Source organism: Schistocerca gregaria, chromosome 1, assembly GCF_023897955.1.
Source record: "Schistocerca gregaria isolate iqSchGreg1 chromosome 1, iqSchGreg1.2, whole genome shotgun sequence".
In the NCBI taxonomy this organism is placed as follows: Eukaryota; Metazoa; Arthropoda; class Insecta; order Orthoptera; family Acrididae; genus Schistocerca; species Schistocerca gregaria.
This window is the reverse complement of record NC_064920.1, coordinates 462,767,777-462,788,750: the sequence shown is the minus strand read 5'-3', so window position 1 is coordinate 462,788,750 and position 20,974 is coordinate 462,767,777. Positions and strand designations below refer to the sequence as shown.

Sequence of the window (20,974 nt, the reverse complement as noted above, 5' to 3'; positions counted from 1 at the left end):
TAATATGACATCTGCACACTATAAGGACCTCCTCATGCAACAAGTGATTTCAACTTTGCAAGTATACAACTGTGTCCACCCCATTATTTTCATGCAAGATGGGGTGACAACATGTCCCTTGCCAGGTGAAAGATCTGCTTTGAGAAAACTTTGGGTAAAGACTGCATCATCTCTAGGCAATTTCAAGACTTGTGGCCTTTCTGAACTTTTCATCTTGTGCAGCCTAATAAAAACTTTTTTTTTTTTTTTTTTTTTTTTTTTTTTTTTTTTTTTTTTTTTTTTTTTTAAAGAAAGCTTTAAAGGAAAATCGCCTTCAACACTAGTGAGGTATTCACTGTGTAGTAAGCTTCAACTGCATTCATATCATTAGTGGACACTGATTGTTGCTCATACAGGGGCTGTAGTTGCTTATGAACAAATTCTTGTTTGCATCTGGGATAGTTTTTGACCAGGCTTGAAAACTTTTTTAAACAACAGTTTCAACTTTTCAACATGAGAAATGTCAGTCGGATGTAAACCCTTCTTGACTATATGTGTGTTTTTCTCAAATGTGTTACAACAAATATTTTGTAGAAAAAGAAATTTTGTCATCCGCACGTCATTATGGTATGAATAAATTTGAAAATCTGCAAAGTCAAGCCCAGATATAAGTTTTAAAAGCTCTTTGCCTCACAATAACATTTCTTTCACTAGCTTAGCCTGACTTATAATAATAAATGGTGAAGTCTTAATTCTAATAATGTAATAAATTGACTGATTAAATAGTAAATAACGATTTGACAGTCTTATTTGGTTTTCAGCATATTACATCTTTTTAGTAACAAATCAAAAGCCCTAAGACACTAGGGGCTGCACTTACCAGTGAAATAAAATATAACAATGGAAACTGCAGGTAGGAATATCATATCAACAATGTAGGAAGAGAGACTGCTACTTACTGTAAAGAGGACACACATTGGCAGTGTCTCTTCAAAAATAGGAACATTATTGAAGAGGCATAAAGTTAAATGTGACTTTCGTCTGCCGGCAGAACTCAGAGCTCTCTTGGGCTCATCTAAGGACAACCTTAGCCTACGAAGTCCCAGTGTTTACGAGATTCCTTGTAGCTGAGGCATGTTGTACATCGGACAAACTTGTCGCATTGTAGAAGAGACATGTACTGAACACCGACGCTACACTTGTCTGAAGCAACTAGAGAAGTCTGTAGTGGCCGAGCAATGTCTCATTACAGACGATTCTATGAATTATCAACACACCAAAATTCTCTAGTCGACGAGTTCGTAATGTGAGTGTTATTAAGGAAGCAGTGTAAATACGTAGCTCGACGAATCTTGTAAATAGGCTCACGGGCTTTCAGCTCAGTACAGCTTGGGATCCAGCAGTGGCCTTATTGAAGTCGCATCGAGCAGAGAAGAGTACTATTGGTCACACGGCAGATGATGATTCGTCAGCAACATAAATATTCTGTTGACAACATGAAGATAGTCACGCGCATTACGCAGACACGCAATTTTGCTTGCAGCTTCCGACAGAGGTTGCTGGGGTGGCCAATGGCAGAGCAGAGCAGCAGCCTTCGCGTGTGCGCTGAAGTCTTTGGTTCTTCATCTTGTACGTGGAGTTGCTGTCCTTCCAGCTATCTGTTGATATCATCGCTATTGCCCATCGGATTTGGCGTCTTCCACGCATGCACACTTCCTGTTTAAGACTGGCATAAATAGGGGGCTCTAGTAATGCCTTAGCAGTGTGTTCGTTGCACCTGACGATGTCAGCCAGTTCGCTGATGAAATATTGTGGAGTTTTCACTATGACATCCGACATCTCGCCTGAGAACCATATATACAACATGTCCGTCTGAAAAGCGTCAAACAACACATACACAAAATAATCAAAATTTGCGATGTGAAGAATTGGTTGATTTCACATGTTCACAGTAGTAAAGCTGGTCAACACACAAATGACTACTGACTAACCACTAACAGAACTATCCTATCTAGATCGGTATGTGTGAGAAAATCACTTGGATGTGGTACAACTCATTACATATAAATATCAAAATGTAGAATGAAATACATGGAATATAAAAATAAATATGATTATTTGTGGGTGAGGGCTCTAAACAGCAAGATCATCAATGCCCTCAATGAGTGATGTACGGACAAGTGTCGTGAAAATCTATTAAAAAATGATACCAAATCAGAATACCAAGTTGCATACTCCCACAACAACTACTGTAAAAGGCAACCCCAATAAGCTGGGCCTCATGACAGCCCTCAATACATTTTTGATGAAACACAGCAGAATAACTAGATAAAATCAAGGATACAATATCAACACAGACACAGTGAAAAAGGGGACAGATGACTATGGCTGGATGACCATTTATAAACAATGAGTTTCCAAGCCACTCTGTGACACACAAAATCTCACACTCAATATATGGGTGTAGAATTCTGGACATCACACAAAAGCTTGAAACATGAACCATACTTGCCTCATTATTAGTTAAAAAAAAGAAGGCAGGTCCTGTGTGAGACCCACATTAATCCACAGGCTCTCATTTAAAACACACTCAATTAAAATGTGTCATACTGACAGCTGTGTCCCTAACCTGTGACACACTTGGGACTCCTTGCAACGTAAAAGAAAGCCGTGTATCAATAATCAATGCCCCACATTAATCCATATAAGGGCTACTACTTGTTGTGTAGGACTACGTACACATTAGTAAGGAGAGGTGGGCTATAGAGCAGTGTGGCAACTGTCATCATAGGAGAGCTGGACAGGAGCAGAAATGATTAGTGAACAAGTTAATACAACAAACAGAAGATTTGATTTACTTCAATTTCTCCAAATGTATGACAGCTCAATACAAATAGTGCGGCCAAAATCAGGGTAGGCTTATAATGTTCACAAGGAAGAATCTATCTGTATTTGAGCACAAATGAAGAAGGCAGAGCCACAGCATATGTTTAGCTGAATGTTGTGAAGTGGCTCCGAGAGTGAGTGGATCCAAGTCACTGTCTCTGGCCATCCCATCTTGCAGCGGCAGGGGTGGCTCAGCAGGCAAGTACTATTGGATCCACCAGATCATGCACGACCACTACTGGTGATGTGGACAGAAACTTGCAAGTCTGTTGCTATGATGTCCATGAGTCTTGTCATTCTGTGATATACACTTCTTCAGCTTGTCACCTTTGGTAGGAGGTGAGTCACAACTGCAATCAAGATTTTGCAGAATATATTTCATTATTCCTCACTTCCAGCCACTGATTCTCCCACCAACACATGGTCTTCTTGGTCACAAATGAGCTGACAGCCTGAACAGTGAGCATGAGTTGGAAGGGAGCAAGCCTTATAGGTAGCCGCAAGTTTGTTTTCCCAGATCCTTATGTGCACTGGAACCTAGCAGAAAATTATTTCTTTGTCCTGCCTTTGCAAGCCTGCACTCCCTGTACCACTTGCTCTGCTGGGTACACCTAATCAATAGCGAGAAGGGTGCTTTGAGTATCTAAGCAGATGAGAAATATCTTGTCATGATGCTGCCTCATCAGTTCCACTGCCTTTAGGATAGCAGACAATTCCACACAATAAGCTGAAAACTACTCTGGGAGTCCCATCCTGAGGAAAATATTGGGGAACATGACAGAGCAGTCGATAAAATCTCCCTGCTTAGATCCATCTATGTAAACAGTAGTAACATCCAGATGACAATGCACAATATTGTTATATTTAATTTTAAAAATAGAGTGTGGGACAAAAGTCTTTAGTAGCCAGATGGTTGCTCTATTCCACCCCAGCTTTGGAGCTTAATGCACCCCATCTGCAATAACTCAAAGCTGTCCCTCGCACAGAAGCCAAATGGTCTCATTACCCATGGGCATTGATGGAACAGATGTTCCAGTGGCAACTGTGTGACAAAGACGGATGCTAGTGAGTTCGAGACAGATGACGCCCTGCATGCTTGGCATCCAAGGAGAGGGCGTCAAATTGAGTATGCTCATCGGCCTCTGCACGCCAGCTAGCAACTGGACTCTTGCAGTAAGCATAAGCATTGACAGTCTAACACCCTTGTGGTGAACTGCATTCTGCATTTTGAAATACAAAGGCCTTGCTGATCTGTAAACCTGGCATCCTTATTCAAGCTGGGGTCACTCAATGGCCCTGAAAAGTTAGAACAGATGTGCCATGTCAGATTCCCCAGATCTATGACTGACAATTACGGATGTTTAAGGCATTGAGACCTTTCAGTTCCTGTTGTTTTAGGTGTGGCAGCCATGTTAGCTTCTCATTAAAAGTGACGCCCACATATTTCATCTTTTCCTTTAAAGTGAGAAACATATCTCTCTGTTTTAAAATGGGAAAATTACCTAGAGAGCAGGACTGATTACAATCAACACAGACCGTATTCTCCAAAGATAATATAAAACCTACAGTTTAAGACTATTCCTCCAAGCACCTGATAATCAAATGAAATTTCCACGTAGATGGAATATAAATATTAATTCACAGAATATGAATACTAATGAGTAAAACAGCAGTAACTATGAAGTTTACATATAGTGAAGTGTTACACAGTAGTTGTTCTTTGCCAACTTCGAATAAAACACACATTGTCACACAAAATTAACAGAATTTCCAATTCTGTGTAGAATATGAGAGCATGACATAAAATATTTTATTGCAAAGAAGCTTCCATAGTCTAAAATGTAGTGTCAAGCAGGTAGGGCTTCTTTTAATTACTTTCAAATAGGCCTAAGCCTACATTATTTGACAGTGAACTGAAAATTTTAGTGACACTCTACTTTATACTCTTTTGCCCAAGTATGTACCAAATGCTTCACCTCAGAGTGGATACCATCTTCACTTATGTTTTATGTCCATAGTGTGGGCAATTTTTTTTAAATACTGAGCAGAGTTATTTGTGACAAAACACATCAGAGAGTATATGCAATGATATATTTTACTCATTGGACAAAATTGATTGAAAAAATTATGGCATGCTCTTTTCTGTGCTGCGAAGATGATTTTTTATGCTGGCATGTTGCCCCAGAATAATATGCTGCAACACATTACTGATTGTAATAGCCCAAAAATGCTGACAGACACTTCAGACAACAAAATGGGAGATAACTCTTAGAACAATGTTGCTGATGACTACTGTTTTAATGTCTGGAGAACACGACATTCCTACTTCGGCTTGATATACACATGAACGCTATTAAACCTAGAAGAGTCCACCTGCATTATTACCTGACCATTAAGCTCAATAGCTATTTCTTCTGTAGTGATTCGCACAGAAGTGAAAGAAACTGATCTCTCCTACCTAAATTGAAAGGGTCACTACTATTAAAACTCAATAGTCAAATACACCCGAGAAATCAAACTACACTTTAGTAAATGACTTGTTATCTATCACAATGCTTGTGTCATAAAGCAGACATTATAAAATTACTTTTCTGCTGATAGAAAGAAGTAGATCATCACATAGATTAGAAACAGCAGGGGCCTAAGTACTCATTCATGAGGCATTCCATTTTTTAATATGCCTCATTCAGAGATCACAAGATCTTGGGATATGCCATTCGAGTCATCTACAACTATCTTTGTTTTCAAAGTGTGGAACAGTTTTACATAGCAAATAATTGTACACAGCCTAGGAGCTATCAGTGGCTCTCCTCAGGGGTCGACGGAAGCATCCGATCCCACGATTCGGCTTTGACCCGTGACGTAAGGGTGATGTGTGTGACATCATGACGGCGCGGAGTTTGATTTGTGAGTGTGGCGTGTTTGTAGATGTCGTGTTGTGCTCTCTGTTGGTATGTTCAGAGTTTTCGTTTGTGTGGTGTAATGGGCTCAGTTTGCTTTTGCTCATTATCCAGAATTGTTAAGAGTATAGGCTGTGTTTGTAGTGGAATTCGTTTCAATGAGTTAATGGTTTTGCGTGAAGGTTAATTTAGTGTTGTTCGCTGTACGTCATGTGGTAATTTTAGTAAAATTAATCGGTTGTTTTTGTTCAGGAATGGATATGACGGATAAAGTTAACAGTGCGCAGATCAAGGGAAGTGTTCAACCCCAATGTGTGGCTGTATGTTGGTATTGGGAGATGTTTCTGAGCTATATAGGACAAGGGAAGTGTTTTATTTTAATTTATGGGATCGGGAGCTGTTGTTGAGCTATGTAGGTCAAGGGAAGTTTACGATTCCAGATGATATTGTGTTTAGTGGCACTTGGGGAGTTTTGTGATGTCGGGTTTTTTTCGTCTTTTTGTGTGGCTTTGTATGGGGGTGGGTGTCTAAATTTGTTTATATTTGTATGTTTGCTTTCCGATGTATTTTCGTCCTCATAATGTGTACGTAACGACTTTATATGCGCCATATTGGAATCGTGGATTATGGTCGATTCCACCATATTTGCGACGTCATGGGTCAAAGCAGACGGGCGGGATCGGACGCTTCTGTATTTTCCTCCTCAGTGTGTGAGTAGTGAAGGAAAAAAAAGTATGCTTTATGTTCCAACTTACATGAACCAATTTTTGTGTAAATGAAGAAACCTTATTCATAAGAGCATTACTGAATGCAGCCATGCAGCTGTTAGGACACTAACTTCATGCTCTGTCCGCCCATCCTTATTTTGGTTTTCATGGATCATTAAACAAACTGCACGGATGTTTCCTTAATCATGGCCATGGCCGACCACCTGTCCTACCTCTGTAGCACGTCATAATATTTTAAGCATGTTGTGTATACTGTATGATAGGTTTTAGCCCATTGATTGACATTTTATTACCTAGACAAATCCTAATGTGAGCTGATCGCTGATGAATAAATAAGTTTCCTACCAGACCTGCCATTCCATAATAGCTGGCCTTCTCTCCGTGCATATCATGATTTACGCGCCAAAACATCTTTGAGAGCTCACAAAGGACATCAATTGGCAATTTTTTATTGTATGGATATTCCATCACATCACTAGTGAATGAAATAACTGCTTAGCGTGCAGAATCCCCCCCCCCCCCAAAAAAAGAACCCTGTCATATGTTAATTATGTTTAGGTTTCCAAGTACCCAGCTATACATTTAACTTCCTCGAGAACATTGGAAAATGTTAACAGCGAATTGAGTCGATAATATGATACACATGCAGCATATTCAATTTTATAAACTGATCTAACGAACACATACTTCATTTTTGGGCTTGCTCCTTGCTGTTGAAACTTTGAAAGAAATAAGATTAGAATTAATCGTCTAGTCAAAACTCTAGACATTTCACTACAGCAGACCTTCAGTGCTTGATGGATATATTATGTATGTTACTGGAAGTTTTACTTCACAATGATCATATCGCTCATACTAACGATTTAAGTCTTCCTTCGCAGGTTCAACTGTGCGATTCCTCCGTTACTAATATATACTTACTTTCTTTTAATCTCAATACCGATGACGTATATACGGTCCTCGGGCGAAAAAATGCATTGAATGACGCTGTGGCACAGTTTCTGACCACGTTCATCATAATGTTTAACTGAAGACTCCACTAAAATTTCAGAGAACCCACCACATACTCTGTCATGCCATTTATTACGCTCCTAGCTTTTTAGACACTGTCAGTTCATAAATCTTCATGGACGACTCTTACTTGCATCCCCTCACAATCCACAATTCCACACCTACCCCAATCAAATCACCAACGAACACATCCAGTTTGTTATTGTACAGAGAACATAATTCACAGTTGCACATCAGAGTACCAACAGTACAAAAGCCAACATAGCATTTCAGACAACTATTTCATAGTTATGAGTAAAAAAATGCAAATTTTGTTGATCAGTTAATTGTAATCATTTAAAAGATTGCCATTCGTTTGCGAAACAATAAACATCATATAGACGTCGTAAAGGAAAATAAAGCGCTGCTGATTTATGTACACATCTTTTACGTTGGCTATCTTGCTATTTTCGTCATCTTTTTCTTGCATGTGCTTTGGAAAGTTTTTGTTGAATGGAAGGTGGCACATGAAATAATACGGGTAAAATTCGCTTAAAGAGAATGACAACTGTCTTGACTGAATCTAAAGTTTGTGAAACGCCAGGATGTGGAGCCGCCGCAAAGCTCCAATGCCCAACATGTATCAAGTTAGGAATACAGGGTTCATACTTCTGTTCTCAGGTAAGTTTTGGGGGTGATATTGAAACGCAAGTTTTAATAGGACATAGTTTGTATTTCAGTGTAAATTAGGGAATTAAAGGAAATGAAAAGCTGTAACATAATGTGTAATTTAATACCCTAGACATTACTCTTGTATCGTGGGCGTAGCTAGTAGTTCAATGTGTTGGAATGTCAGATGCCATTGATAGAGTACTCATATCTAGCAGAGCTACTCTTACGTCACTGTAACAGTGAATTGGAAACTGGTTCATGTAATTTACGTTTCGATATTTATCTTTCACTTTCGTTTAATAGCTGCCGTTTGGACTGAAACATGTAGCGAAAGACTTTGAACAAACACAATTTTTTGTTAAAGATTAGTGTTTTATTTTAGTTTTCTACAGAACAAAGCTATAACACTGATAATTACTGAACATATGTGCACAGTGAATAGCTTTGGATAATTCGGATTTTGTAACAAACCCGGTTTAATGTGGAATTACTCTTATTGCATTGCAGGACTGTTTCAAAGGAAGTTGGAAATCGCATAAAGTACTTCACAAGCTTGCACGTGAGTATTACTGAATGGATTCAACTTGTTTTGTGATGCTGTGATGGGTGCTGTGAGTAGTCAAGACACGAATGAATAGATGAATATTTCAGTGGTAGTTTCCAGAGATGTCATATACAAGCTTGTAATTGTTATTCAGTATATGTTCTGCTGCTGAAAAATCGTCAAAAGAACAAAAATCATAGCTATAATGAAGCATGGTGGACCAGCAAATAAAACTCTTAACTATCACCCATTTGCTCTTCTGAGCTGCTGTCACAAGCTTTTAGAAATACTCATTCTTAATTGAATTGATTCAAAGGTCATGAAATTACTGCCATCAAACAAGCAGGCCTAACAGGAGCTGTGCAGACAGAGTACTTAACTTAATCACACACATAAAAGCAGGTTCCAGTGATGGCTTAAACATCAGTGGCTTGTTGGTCTTGTGGCTGCCTATGGTACAGTATGAAAATGCGAATGTGAGAGATACTTCCAAGTGGTCCTTAGCAATTGATTATGTGGTGTCAAGAAAATTAGTAATGGTCTTGCTCAGGGTTAAGCTTTGACATCAGTTCTGTTCAAATTACATCCATCTGGTCTCCCTGAAACAGTCAGGGAAGTTCAGTAAGGCTCCAGCTCTCATTCCAGCAGCAGCACCACAGGAAAGAACAGTGTTTGTTTTTGAATTGTTTTAATGAACTTCAACAATGTAAACAAAGATAGATTTTTGTTCACTGTAAAAATAATATGTTAATCTGCAAACAGGCACAATTAAGACACTTATAGAGCTTTGGACCACAGCCTTCATCTGTAAAAGACAAACGCACATCATTCGTACACACAAGCAAGCACACCTGATGCTCATGACTGTCACCTCCAACATCTCAGGTTGGAGCTTATTTTCACTTACCTTTGTGTATAGTATTTTAATTCAAAAATTTCTTGTGAGTTTGTGCGCCTATTCAGTGCAGTCCTGTGTTTTAATAACTGAGTATATAGTTCTGCTGTCTTAACGGTTGGTTGGTTTGTGGGATTAAAGGGACCAGACTACTATGGTCATCGGTCCCACTGTCTTAACCCCGAATCCCTGCTCTCTTAACGAATAGGGATTCGGGGTAGGGGCAGACATGGGGATCCAAGGGATGTCTGGCATGTCCCATGTCTTCCGATTGGTGTACTACGGTGGCCATCCCAGTTACTTTCTGCACTGAGATTGCCCCCTCACCTTTGGTTGAGGAGGAGGAGGTCATTCCAAGATGTCGCAGGGAGGGGCAAAACACTGGGGGGGGGGGGGGGGTCGGGGCGAGGGTACGATCGAAAGACCTCTCCAGTTTGCCTGTGGCTGGTAAGTTCCTGAGTCAGATGCATTTGCATATCATGTTTCAGAGGAAGCCCTACATCCTGCAAGATCCAAGCATTCAGAGGGGGTGCGATTATTGGCTATAGAGATGTTCAGTGTTATGTGCATAATGTGGCCCATTAGTAATATGGCTGCCAAGGAGGGGAAAAATTCATTGTTCTTTGTCTGTCTGTCTGTGGCTGCATGTGTATTCCAGATGTGGGATGGATCCGATGGTGGCTTACATTGGTACTGATGAGGTATGTACCGTCAGATGTATCTCACGTTGGAACAGAAGAGAATCTCTATAGTTTTTTATAGCTATGTGATGTAAGGGCTGCCAGTTTTGCTTGCAAGATGAAGGCAAGGTCTTGATCTTGAGCATCATTGACAAGACTGACTGTGGACCTTATGTACGGAACTGAGTGGATGGACTGAATCAGAGGCCCAGTGGTTCTGCAATCATGTAAATTGCAGTTCCCTTGACTTGCACCATAGGGTCATGGGTTATCAAATTCCACCCAATATCTCCCTGTGGGGTCCAGGGGTTAGAATAGGTTCGAGGTATTCCTGCCTGTCGTAAGAAGCGACTAAAAGGAGTCTCACACGTTTCATCCTTTATGTGATGGTTCCCTGTAGGGTTTGACATCCATTTTTCAAAATTTTCCTGAAGAGCGAGCCAGTTGGGGAAGAGAGCCTTACATGGTGCATAGTGTCCATCATCCGCTGAGACCTCTCGCATCCTTCATCAACATGGATCTGCACTTCCACTCATTCTCCAACTGTTGGGTGAGGTTACGGTGCGTTTTCCTCCAGTCTCTGTACAGTATTGCTTTCTGCACTGTCGGCAATAATGGACTTCTTAGCTCCTTTGCACCTGATATCCAGCACGGTAGCCAGTCCGCTGTGGTGGGCACGCCATGTACCCTGTTGGTTGTAGCCTCCAGACCACACAGGGATTGCTCTGCTGATGCCTGCACTATTAACTCCTCAAGTATGCCAAGGAATAGATGCCCGTCACCCTGGGGCATCGTGACTCACGGCAATGGCCATCCTGCTAGGAAGCATTTGCTGCGGCTGGATGGTGCCCATGGGGAAGGCCACTTGTGTTGGAATGGGTTGCATCAGGGTGGATGACACGCCATGAAGCGTTGTACGTCATCTTTTGCTGATGGCCAAACGTCAGCAGTCTCTAAGCAGTGGAAGTATAACGTCAATGCTAAGAAATAAGACCCCAAATCCTCTTCCGCCCCTCCCCCCGTCACACCATTGGAGGAACACCGGGCAAAGGATGACAGTGAGGCTTATTCACCATAGTACTTCATATGTACAAGGCTTGATGGGGAATCTTTCTATTCAATTAAATCTGTTTTTTGAGGAGCACTTAGAAGACAAGTTAGGGGAGGTGGAGGGCTTGTCCAAAATGTGGTCCCTCTGCGGGTTCCGGGGTTAGAATATGTCCACGGTATTCTTGCCTGTCGTAAGAGGCGACTAAAAGGAGTCTCAGATATTTTGCCCTATATGTGATGGTCCCCTCGTGGGTTTGACCTCCATATTTCCAAATTCTTCCGAAGAGAGGGCCAATTGAGGAAGGGTGCCTTACATGGTGCATTGTGTCCATCATGCATTGAGACCTTTCGCCAGCTTTCTCATCGTTGCATTGCCATCCCGCTCGTACTCCATCTCTTGGCTGAGGATACATTCCTGGGTGTGATTTCCGCCATGCACTGTGCATTGTTGCTTTTTGCGGAGACGACGACCATGGACTTCCTTTCACCTAATATCTAGCGCGGTAGCCAGCCCATTGTGGTGGGGCCACCATGTACCCTGTTGTTTGTAGCCCCCTGACAACACAGGGATCGCTCTGCTGATGCCTGTGCCGTTAACTCCCCACATATGCCAAGGAATAGATGCCCGACACCCTGGGGCATCAGGACTCCCGGCAATGGCCATCTTGCCAGGTGGCCCTTGCTGAGACTGGGTGGTGCCCGTGGGGAGCGCCATTGGTTGGAGTGGGTGGTATCAGGGCCGATGACCCGCAATGAAGCATGGTACATAATCTCTTGCTGCTGGCCAGCTGCCAGCAGTCTCGAAGCATTCTTGAGCTTGATTCAATGCTCAGAAATAAGATACCAAACTGTTCCCCTCCCAGGCCACACCGTGGGAGGAGCATAAGGCTCAGGATGGCAGTGACAATAATTTGTATGAGAGCTGATGGGGAGTCTTTCATGTCAACAAAGCCTCAATTCTTCGTAGAGCATTTAGAGGAAAAGTTTGGGGAGGTGGTGGGCTTGTCCAAAATGCGCTCTTGGACAGTATTGATAAAAATTTTATCCTCTGCCCAGTCACAAAGGTTGCTTGCTTGTGACAAGTTGGGGGGTGTTTCAGTTACCATCACACCCCATAAGAGTTTAAATATGGTCCAGGGTATTATTTTCCATAGGGAACTTCTTTTTCACTCTGATGACGAGGTGCGCGCCAATTTAGAGCGTCGGGGTATGAAGGATAATCAGATTGCTACCGGTGCCTTCATCTTGGCCTTGGAGATTGATACATTACCGGAGAAGGTCAAGATGATGGTCTACCACTGTGATGTCAAGCCCTATATCCCTCCCCTGATGCAGTACTTTAAGTGTTGGGAATTCAACCATATGTCTTCCCGCTGTACTTCCAGCCTCACATGTCGAGATTGCGGATGCCCATCAGATCCCAATACTCCATGTGCCCCGCCTCCCATCTGTGTCACCTGCAGAGAGCATCATTCACCTTGTTCTCCAGACTGCAGGATCTTACAGAAAGAGCCAGAGAAATGGAATATGAGACCCTGGACCGACTGACCTATACTGAGGCTACGAGGAAATATGAACGGCTCCATCCTGTGTGAATGACTTCCTCATACACCGCCACTATGTCAACTGTGATAGCCCCATAGGTTCAACAAATTCCAGTTGGATCACCAAGCTGTTGAACTTCACATGCCCACTTGCCCAGGGGGGGGGGGGGGGGGCAACACCCCCCCCCCCTCCCCACACCACCCATCAGGGATGTCCGTCCCCGCTTCTAAGCCGCTAAGCCGGAGAAGCGTTCAACTTCTTCGGCTCCTCTCACATGCAAGGGGTCCTTTGGGTCCTTCCCTTTCCAGGTTTCCACAAGTGGGAAGAATGACGCTCGGTAGTGGCATAAGTGACCACAAGCAGCTGGTCGTAGAGCTTCGTGATCCTCCTCTGTCCTGGAGACTGAATCAGTGAAGCCCTCCCAACCAGTGAAACCCAAGGAGCAGTGAGAAAAGTCCAAGAAGACCACCTCCAAGACGAAGGAACTTGAGATGCCACCCACCCCACCGCAACCTACAAGCTCTGCATATGAGGGGCAAGGTAGAGATTCTGGCATTTGCTGAGGACCTAGATTTTGCCAGACATCTCAGACATAATGGATGTCACTCCCACAGGTACTTAGTTGGTGACAGCAGGTGACCCAGTGGTATAATCTGAGTCCTCAGTCTGTTCACTCCTTTCTCGGCCATGGACAATGTTCTCCTCCAGTGAAACTGCAGTGGTCTTTTCCACCATCTTGCTGAGCTTCGACAACTTCTCAGCCTTCACCCTCTCTTCTGCATTGCTCTTCAGGAAACTTGGTTTCTGGCGATGCGAATCCCTGCCCTCCGTGGCTATCGGGGTTATTATGAGAACTGGACAGCTTATGAGAGGGTATCTGGTGGCGTCTCCATCTATGTCCTTCACTCTCTTTACAGCGAGTCTGTCCCTTTACAAACACCTTCACAGGGTGCCGCTGTTCGGGTGTGGACGCCTCGGGCTGTTACTGTCTGCAGTCTCTACCTTCCACCGCTGCGCTGATAGCCAAATTGCCACCACCTTTTCTGTTACTGGGCAATTTCAATGCCCATAACCCTCTGTGGGGTGGATCAGTGGCACCAGGCCAAGGCAGAATCATTGAGCAAGTATTGCCACAGCTTGACCTTCGCACATTTCAGTGTGGCGCATGGCACATACTCAGCCGTCGACCATTCGATCTGTAGCCCTAGCCTATTACCAACTGTCCAAAGGAGTGTACATGACAACTTGTGCGGTAGTGACCACTTTCTGATCTTCCTGTCACTCTTCTGGGTGCACCTGCAGGTGGACTATGAATAAGGCTGCCTGCGACTTGTTCATTTCCATTGACACTATTGAGCCTCTTTCCAATGATGCCATTGATGCAGTGGTTCACCACCAGCATCATTACTGCCGTAGAATCTGCCATTCCCTGTTCTTCTGGGTCGCCTCGGCGGAGAACTGTGCCTTGGTTGTCGCCTGAGATCACTGAGGCGATTAAAGATCGCAGGCGTAACTCCGTCACAAGCGGCATCCCTCATTGGAACAACTCGCCTTTAAACGGCTCTGTGCGCGAGCCCGCCGCCTGCTGGCGGCATCTTAACGCTATTCGTTGGTTGAGTCATACCAGCTGGGGTGCCGATCGGTCACCAAAGTAAACAGGAGTGCTGGGAAACGTATGTCTCCACTATTGCCCTTCGTACCTCTCCATCGCAGGTTTGGGCCAAGATTAGGTGACTCTATGGCTATCGCACCCCTGTCAGCGTACGTGCACTTCCACTGAATGGAGCAGTCTGTACTGACTCAGACACAATTGCAAAGCGCTTAGAGGAGCATTTTGCTCAGTGTTCCGCTTCTGCAAATTACCCACTAGCCTTCCGCTCCCTGAAAGAGCGGTTGGAATGTCGGAGCCTTTCATTTCAAATGCGCCACCCTGAATCGTACAATGCTCTATTCAGTGAGTGGGAATTCCAAAGTGTCCTAGCCGCTTGTCCTGATATGGCTCCCGGGCCACATCGCATCCACTATCAGATGCTCAAACACCTCTCGGTGGACTGCCAGCAATGCCTCCTAGACCTTTTCAACCATATCTGGGTTGAGGGTAAGTTTCTGCCCCAATGGCAGGAAAGCATCGTTACCCTCTTGTTGAAACCTGGCAAGAACCCACTGGAGGTGGACAGCTACTGCCCCGTTAGCCTCACCAATGTTCTTCGCAAGTTGCTCAAATGCTTGGTGAGCCAGAGGTTGAGTTGGCTACTTCAGTCTTGGGGCCTTCTGGCTCCGTCTCAGGGTGGGTTCCGTAAGGTCTGTTCTGCTGCCCAAAAACCTGGTGTGCCTGTAGTCTGCCATCTGTACAGCCTTTACCTGCCATCAGCAACTGGTTGCCATCTTTTTTGACATGCGGAAGGTGTACGATACAATATGGCGACATCACATCCTCTCCACACTTCATGGTTGGAGTTCGCTTCAGATTTTCATACAAAATTTTTTGTCGCTTTGTTCCTTTGGTGTGCAAGTTGTTGCCTCCCACAGTTCCTCCAAAGTTCAAGAGAAAGGGGTACCGCAAGGATCTGTCTTAAGTGTCTGCCTCTTTTTGATTGCAATTAATGGGCTCGCTGCGGTGGTGGGATCATCTGTCTCAGCTTCCTTGTATGCTGACGACTTCTGCCTATACTATAGCTCCAGTGGCATTGCAGCTGCTGAACGGCAGCTGCAGGGCATTATCCGAAAGGTGCAGTCTTGGGCTGTAGCGCTTGGCTTCCAGTTTTCAGCAGCCAAGACGTGTGTTATGCATTTCTGACGGCGATGCACTGTTCAGCCTGAGCCAAGGCTTTATCTTGAAGGTGAACCTCTTGCTGTGGTGGAAACACATCGGTTTTTGGGATTGGTTTTTTATACCCGGTTGACTTGGCTCCCTCATATTCGGCAGCGTAAACAGACATGCTGGCGGCATCTTAACGCTATTCGTTGGTTGAGTCACAACAGCTGGGGTGCCGATCGTTCTACCCTTCTACTGCTGTAGCAGGCGTTGATTCAGTGCCGTCTTGATTATGGGAGCCTGGCTTACGGTTTGGCATCCCCTTCTGCATTGCAGTTGCTTGACGCCATCCTTCACAGCTGGGTCCGACTCGCCAATGGAGCTTTCCGGACAAGCCCTGTCAACAGCATACTTGTGGAGGAAGTGTCCCTTCATTGCGGTTGTGACGCCAATGATTACTGGCTGCTTGTGCTACACACATTCATAGGTTGCCCGGGCATCCCAATTATCGTCTCCTGTTCCCTCAGTCAGTTGTCCATCTTCGGGAACGGTGGCCCTGGCCAGGGTGTAAGATCACGGTTCGCGTTAGAGCTCTTCTCTTTGAGCTTGTGGTTTTCTCTCTCCCACCTCTTTTCCGGGCCACTCTGCATATTCCCCTGTGGTGTGTGCCCTGCCCATTCCTACGGCTTGATTTTGGCACAGGGCCCGAAGGGCTCAGACCCTCCTGAGGCCCTCCACCGCCACTTTCTTTCAATCCTTGCCGCATTTCAAGGCTATGACTTTGTCTATACTGATGGCTCGATGGTTGCTGGTCGTGTCGGTTATGCTCTTACTCTAGGGGATCATTATGAACAATTCACTGCCAAGCTGGTCGCCATCTCTTGCGTCCTAGAGTATATCCGCTCCTGCTCAAGTGAGTCCTTTGTTATCTGTAGTGACTCCCTGAGCTATCGACCAGTGTTTCCTATCCCAAAGCCCCTCCATACTCTTGACCATTGTGGCCGCTCTGTAGTCTTTGTGGACCCCGGGTCATGTCTGCATCCCGGGAAATAAACGTGTTGACACGCTAACCAAACAGGCTGTCGGTGCACCAGCCTTGGAGATTGGCCCTTCAAAAAGTGACCTTAGGTCAGTTTTGCAGCAGAAGGTACTTTGCACCTGGGTTGAAAAATCGTGCACCCTTCTTTCACCCAACAAACTTCGGGCTATCAAGGAGGCTACCGGCCCATGACATTTTTTTCAACGCCTCCTTGGATTTAGGGTATGCAGGCCACCCTTCCTCCCTACTACCACCGGGAATCCGCTTCCGTCAATTGCTCCATTCTCTTCCTTTCTGCTTTCATAAAACTTTCTTGACAACTTGGGGTACAGCACCCCCTTGGCTCTGGACCCGGACCTGTTTGCTCCGTGATCTTTGCCAGTTTCCCAAGAATGGCACCCCTTCACTTGTTTATCATTGGGCATTTTCTGCCCTATGTGCACAAATGAAGGAAGCCACATTTATTTACACTGATGGCTCAAAAACATCGTTTGGTGTAGGGAGTGCCTATATTGTTGGCGACACCCCAAATAGATTTCCGCTTCCCAACCAGTGTTCGGTTTATACTGCAGAGCTTTACGCTGTTTTCCAGGCTGTCCAATACACCCGTCGCCATCAGCGTATACAGTATGTTATCTGTTCAGATTCTCTCCTCAGTCTCCAAGCTCTCTATCCTGTCCACAGTCTGGTCCACCGGATTCAGGACTGCCCACGCTTGCTCCACTTGGGGGGGCGTCTCTGTGGCGTTCCTCTGGATCCCAGGACACGTTGGTATCTGTGGAAATGGGGCGGCCGATATAGCAGCCAAGGCTGCAGTCTCTCTTCTTCAGCCAGCTATTCGCACGATTCCCTTCGCCAATCTACGGAGTGTTTTATGTTGTCGTGTTGTTCTTTTATGGCACACACATTGGTCGACACTTCCCAATAAATTGCGGGACGTGAAAGCTCTTCTCTGTGCTTGGACCTCTTCCTCCCTGACACGTCGTCGGGAGGAGGTAATTTTACCTAGACTCTGGATACGGCACTGTCTTTTTAGCCATCGACATCTTTTAAGTGGCGATCCTCCCCCACTCTGCCCCCACTGCTCTCAGCTGTGGACAATATGACACCTTTTAATTGAGTGCCCCTATTTTACTCCGTTACACACCTGTCTACAGCTGTCGCCTGATATATCTTCCATTTTAGCAGATGAAACGTGCTCAGATGATAGCGTTCTCGAGTTTATTAGTTCCAGTGAGATGACGTCAGTCATTTAAAGCTATTTTTAGGGGACAACCAACCCCCTTCTATACTGGTTTTTGCCCCCCCTGTGGGTTCGTGGGTTAGAATAGGCCCGCGGTATTCCTGCCTGTCGTAAGAGGTGACTAAAAGGAGTCTCAAACTTTTTGGCCTCATATGATGGTCCCCTGTTGGGTTTGACCTCCGTCTCTCAAAATTTTCCGAAGAGCGAGCTGATTGGGGAAGGGTGCCTTACTTGGTGCATTGTGTCCATCTTGCGATCAGACCTTTCGCCAGCTTATACACTGTTGAACTGCAGTCCTGTCCGCTCTCCATCTCTTGGGTATGACTCTGTTTCTGCGTGCAGATTACACCTTGCACTGTGCAGTGCCTCTTTCTGCACCGACGGCGACCATGGACCACCTGTTACCTAACATCCAGCACGGTAGCCAGTCCGTTGTGGTGGGGCCGCCATGTACCCTGTTGGTTGTAGCCCCCTGACAACACAGGGATCGCTCTACTGATGCCTGCGCCGTTAACTCCCCACGTATGCCAAGGAGTAGATGCCTATCCTCCTGGGGAATCGGGACTCCCGGCAACGGCCATCCTGCCAGGTGGCTCTTGCCGTGGCTGGGTGGCGGCCGTGGAGAGGGCCCTTGGTCGGAGTAGGTGGCATCAGGGCGGATGACCCACAATGAAGTGTGGTACATTGTCTCTCACTGGTGGCCAGCCGCCAGCAGTCTATAAGCGTTCTCGGGCTCAGTTTAACGCTCAGAAGTACGATCCGAAAACGTTCCCCTCCCTGGCCACACCGTGGGAGGAACGTAAGTCTCAGGATGGCAGTAGCAATTATTCGCCCCGCTTCTTAGTTGTACGAGGACTGATGGGAGTCTTTTCTCTCCATAAAGCCTCAGTTCTTTGTCGAGCATTTAGAGGACAAGTTTGGGGACGTGGAGGGCTTGTCAAAAATGCGCTCTGGGTCAGTCCTGATACAAACGGCATCCTCTGCCCAGTCACGACGGTTACTCGCTTGTGACAAGTTGGGGGATGTTGCCGTTACTATCACACCCCATAAGAGTTCAAATCTGGTCCAGGGAGTTATTTACCATAGGGATCTTCTTTTGCAGTCTGATGAAGAGCTGCGCGCCAATTTAGAGTGCCGAGGTGTACATTTCGTCCGGCGAGTTCAACGGGGTCCAAAGGAAAATCAGATTGCTACCGGTGCCTTCATCTTGGCCTTCGAAGGGTATACATTACCGGAAAAGGTCAAGGTGATGGTCTACCGATGTGACGTTAAGCCCTATATCCCTCCCCCGATGCGGTGCTTTAAATGCTGGAAGTTCGGCCATATGTCTTCTCGCTGCACTTCCAGCCTCACATGTCGAGATTGCGGACGCCCATCACATCCCAATACTCCATGTGCCCCGCCTCCCATCTGTTTCAACTGCGGAGAGCACCATTCACCTTGCTCGCCAGACTGCCGAATTTTCCAGAAAGAGCGTAAAATCATGGAATACAAGACCCTGGACCGACTAACCTATACTGAGGCCAAAAGGAAATACGACTGACTCCATCCTGTGAGAATGACATCTTCCTACGCTGCTGCTACAACACCTGTGCTAGCCCCGTCTGTTTCTCCAATTGTGGCCGGATCGACGAGTAGTACAACTCCTCCTGCCCCCTCACCAGTGGGGGGCTCTACCCACCGGGATGCTCCTGCGCCACCTACCTCAGGAGCAACACCAACCCACCCATCAGGGACATCCGTCCCCACTTCTAAGCCGGAGAAATGTCCAACTTCTTCAGCTTCTCATGCTCGCAAGGGGTTTCTTGGGTTCTCCTTTCCGCCAGCGAGAAGGCTGACGACCGACAGTGGCGTAAGTGCCCACAATCAGCTGGTCGTAGGGCTTCATGATCCTCCTCGGTCCTGGAGACAGAATCGGTGAAGCCCTCCCAGTCGGTGCGACCCAAGGAATGGCGTGAGAAACCCAAGAAGAGCTCTCAGCCCAAGGAACTCGCGGTGGCAGCCACACCCCTCAACCTTTCAGCTCTGCGTCTGAGGATGCGGTGGAGATTCTGGCGTCCGCTGAGGACCTCGATCTCACCAGTCCATCAGACGCGATGGAAAGCTATCACAGGTGCTAAATCGGCGGCAGCAGGTGACCCAGCGGCGTAATCTCCCTTCCCAGTCCCGTCACGCCTTTCTCAGCCATGGACAACACCATCCTCCAGTGGAACTGCAGCGGTTTCTTCCACCATCTAGCTGAGCTCCGCCAACTTATCAGCCTTCACCTTTCCTCTCCATTGCTCTGCAGGAAACTTGGTTTCCGGCAATGCGAACCCCCGCCCTCCGTGGCTATCGGGGTTATTATAAGAACCGGGCAGCTTATGAAAGGGTGTCTGGTGGCGTCTGCATATATGTCCTGAACTCTCTTCACAGCGAGTCTGTCCCTCTCCAAACACCTTTAGAGGCTGTCGCTGTTCGGGTGTGTATGCCACAGGCTGTTACCGTCTGCAGACTTCCACCGGATAGTGATGTCGCGCAGCATGTCCTGGCTGCTCTGATAGCCCAATTGCCGCCACCTTTCTTGTTACTGGGCAACTTTAACGCCCATAACCATCTGTGGGGTGAGTCGGTGGCAACAGGTCGAGGCACCATCGTTGAGCATTTATTGGCACAGCTCGATCTCTCGATATTAAATGATGGTGCCTTCACACACTTCAGTGTGGCGCATGGCGCATACTCTGCCATTGACCTTTCGATCTGTAGCCCTAGCCTCCTACCGTCTGTCCAATGGAGAGTGCGTGACTATCTTTGTGGTAGTGACCACTTTCCGATCTTTCTGTCACTACCACAGTGTCAGTCTTCTGGGTGCCCTAGCAGATGGGCTCTGAATAAGGCTGACTGGGACTTGTTCTCCTCCACTGCCGCTATTGAGCCTCTCTCTAACGATGACATTGATGCAGTGGTTCAATCGGTCACCACCGGCATCGTTACTGCCCCCGAATCTGCCATTCCCCGTTCATCTGGATCCCCTCGGCGGCGGACTGTGCCTTGGTGGTCGCCTGAGATCGCTGAAGCGATTAAAGCTC

General features: G+C 45.9%; 2 protein-coding genes across 2 annotated transcripts in view; one reads left to right on the top strand and one right to left on the bottom strand.

Annotated features, from left to right (window-relative positions):
* The window catches only part of LOC126352550 (28S ribosomal protein S18a, mitochondrial), a 49,645-nt gene extending 41,925 nt beyond the window's left edge, over positions 1 to 7,720 (bottom strand). The window contains exon 1 of the mRNA XM_050002696.1: positions 7,415 to 7,720. Within this exon, the coding sequence (XP_049858653.1) occupies positions 7,415 to 7,511 (97 nt within the window). The 5' untranslated portion in view covers positions 7,512 to 7,720. The remainder of the gene's footprint in view (positions 1 to 7,414) is intronic.
* Positions 7,721 to 7,955: 235 nt separating this feature from the next.
* LOC126352534 (methionine aminopeptidase 1) overlaps positions 7,956 to 20,974 on the top strand; it is a 137,246-nt gene continuing 124,227 nt past the window's right edge. Inside the window, exons 1-2 of the mRNA XM_050002694.1 lie at positions 7,956 to 8,164; positions 8,663 to 8,714. Of these exons, the coding sequence (XP_049858651.1) occupies positions 8,045 to 8,164; positions 8,663 to 8,714 (172 nt within the window). The 5' untranslated portion in view covers positions 7,956 to 8,044. The remainder of the gene's footprint in view (positions 8,165 to 8,662; positions 8,715 to 20,974) is intronic.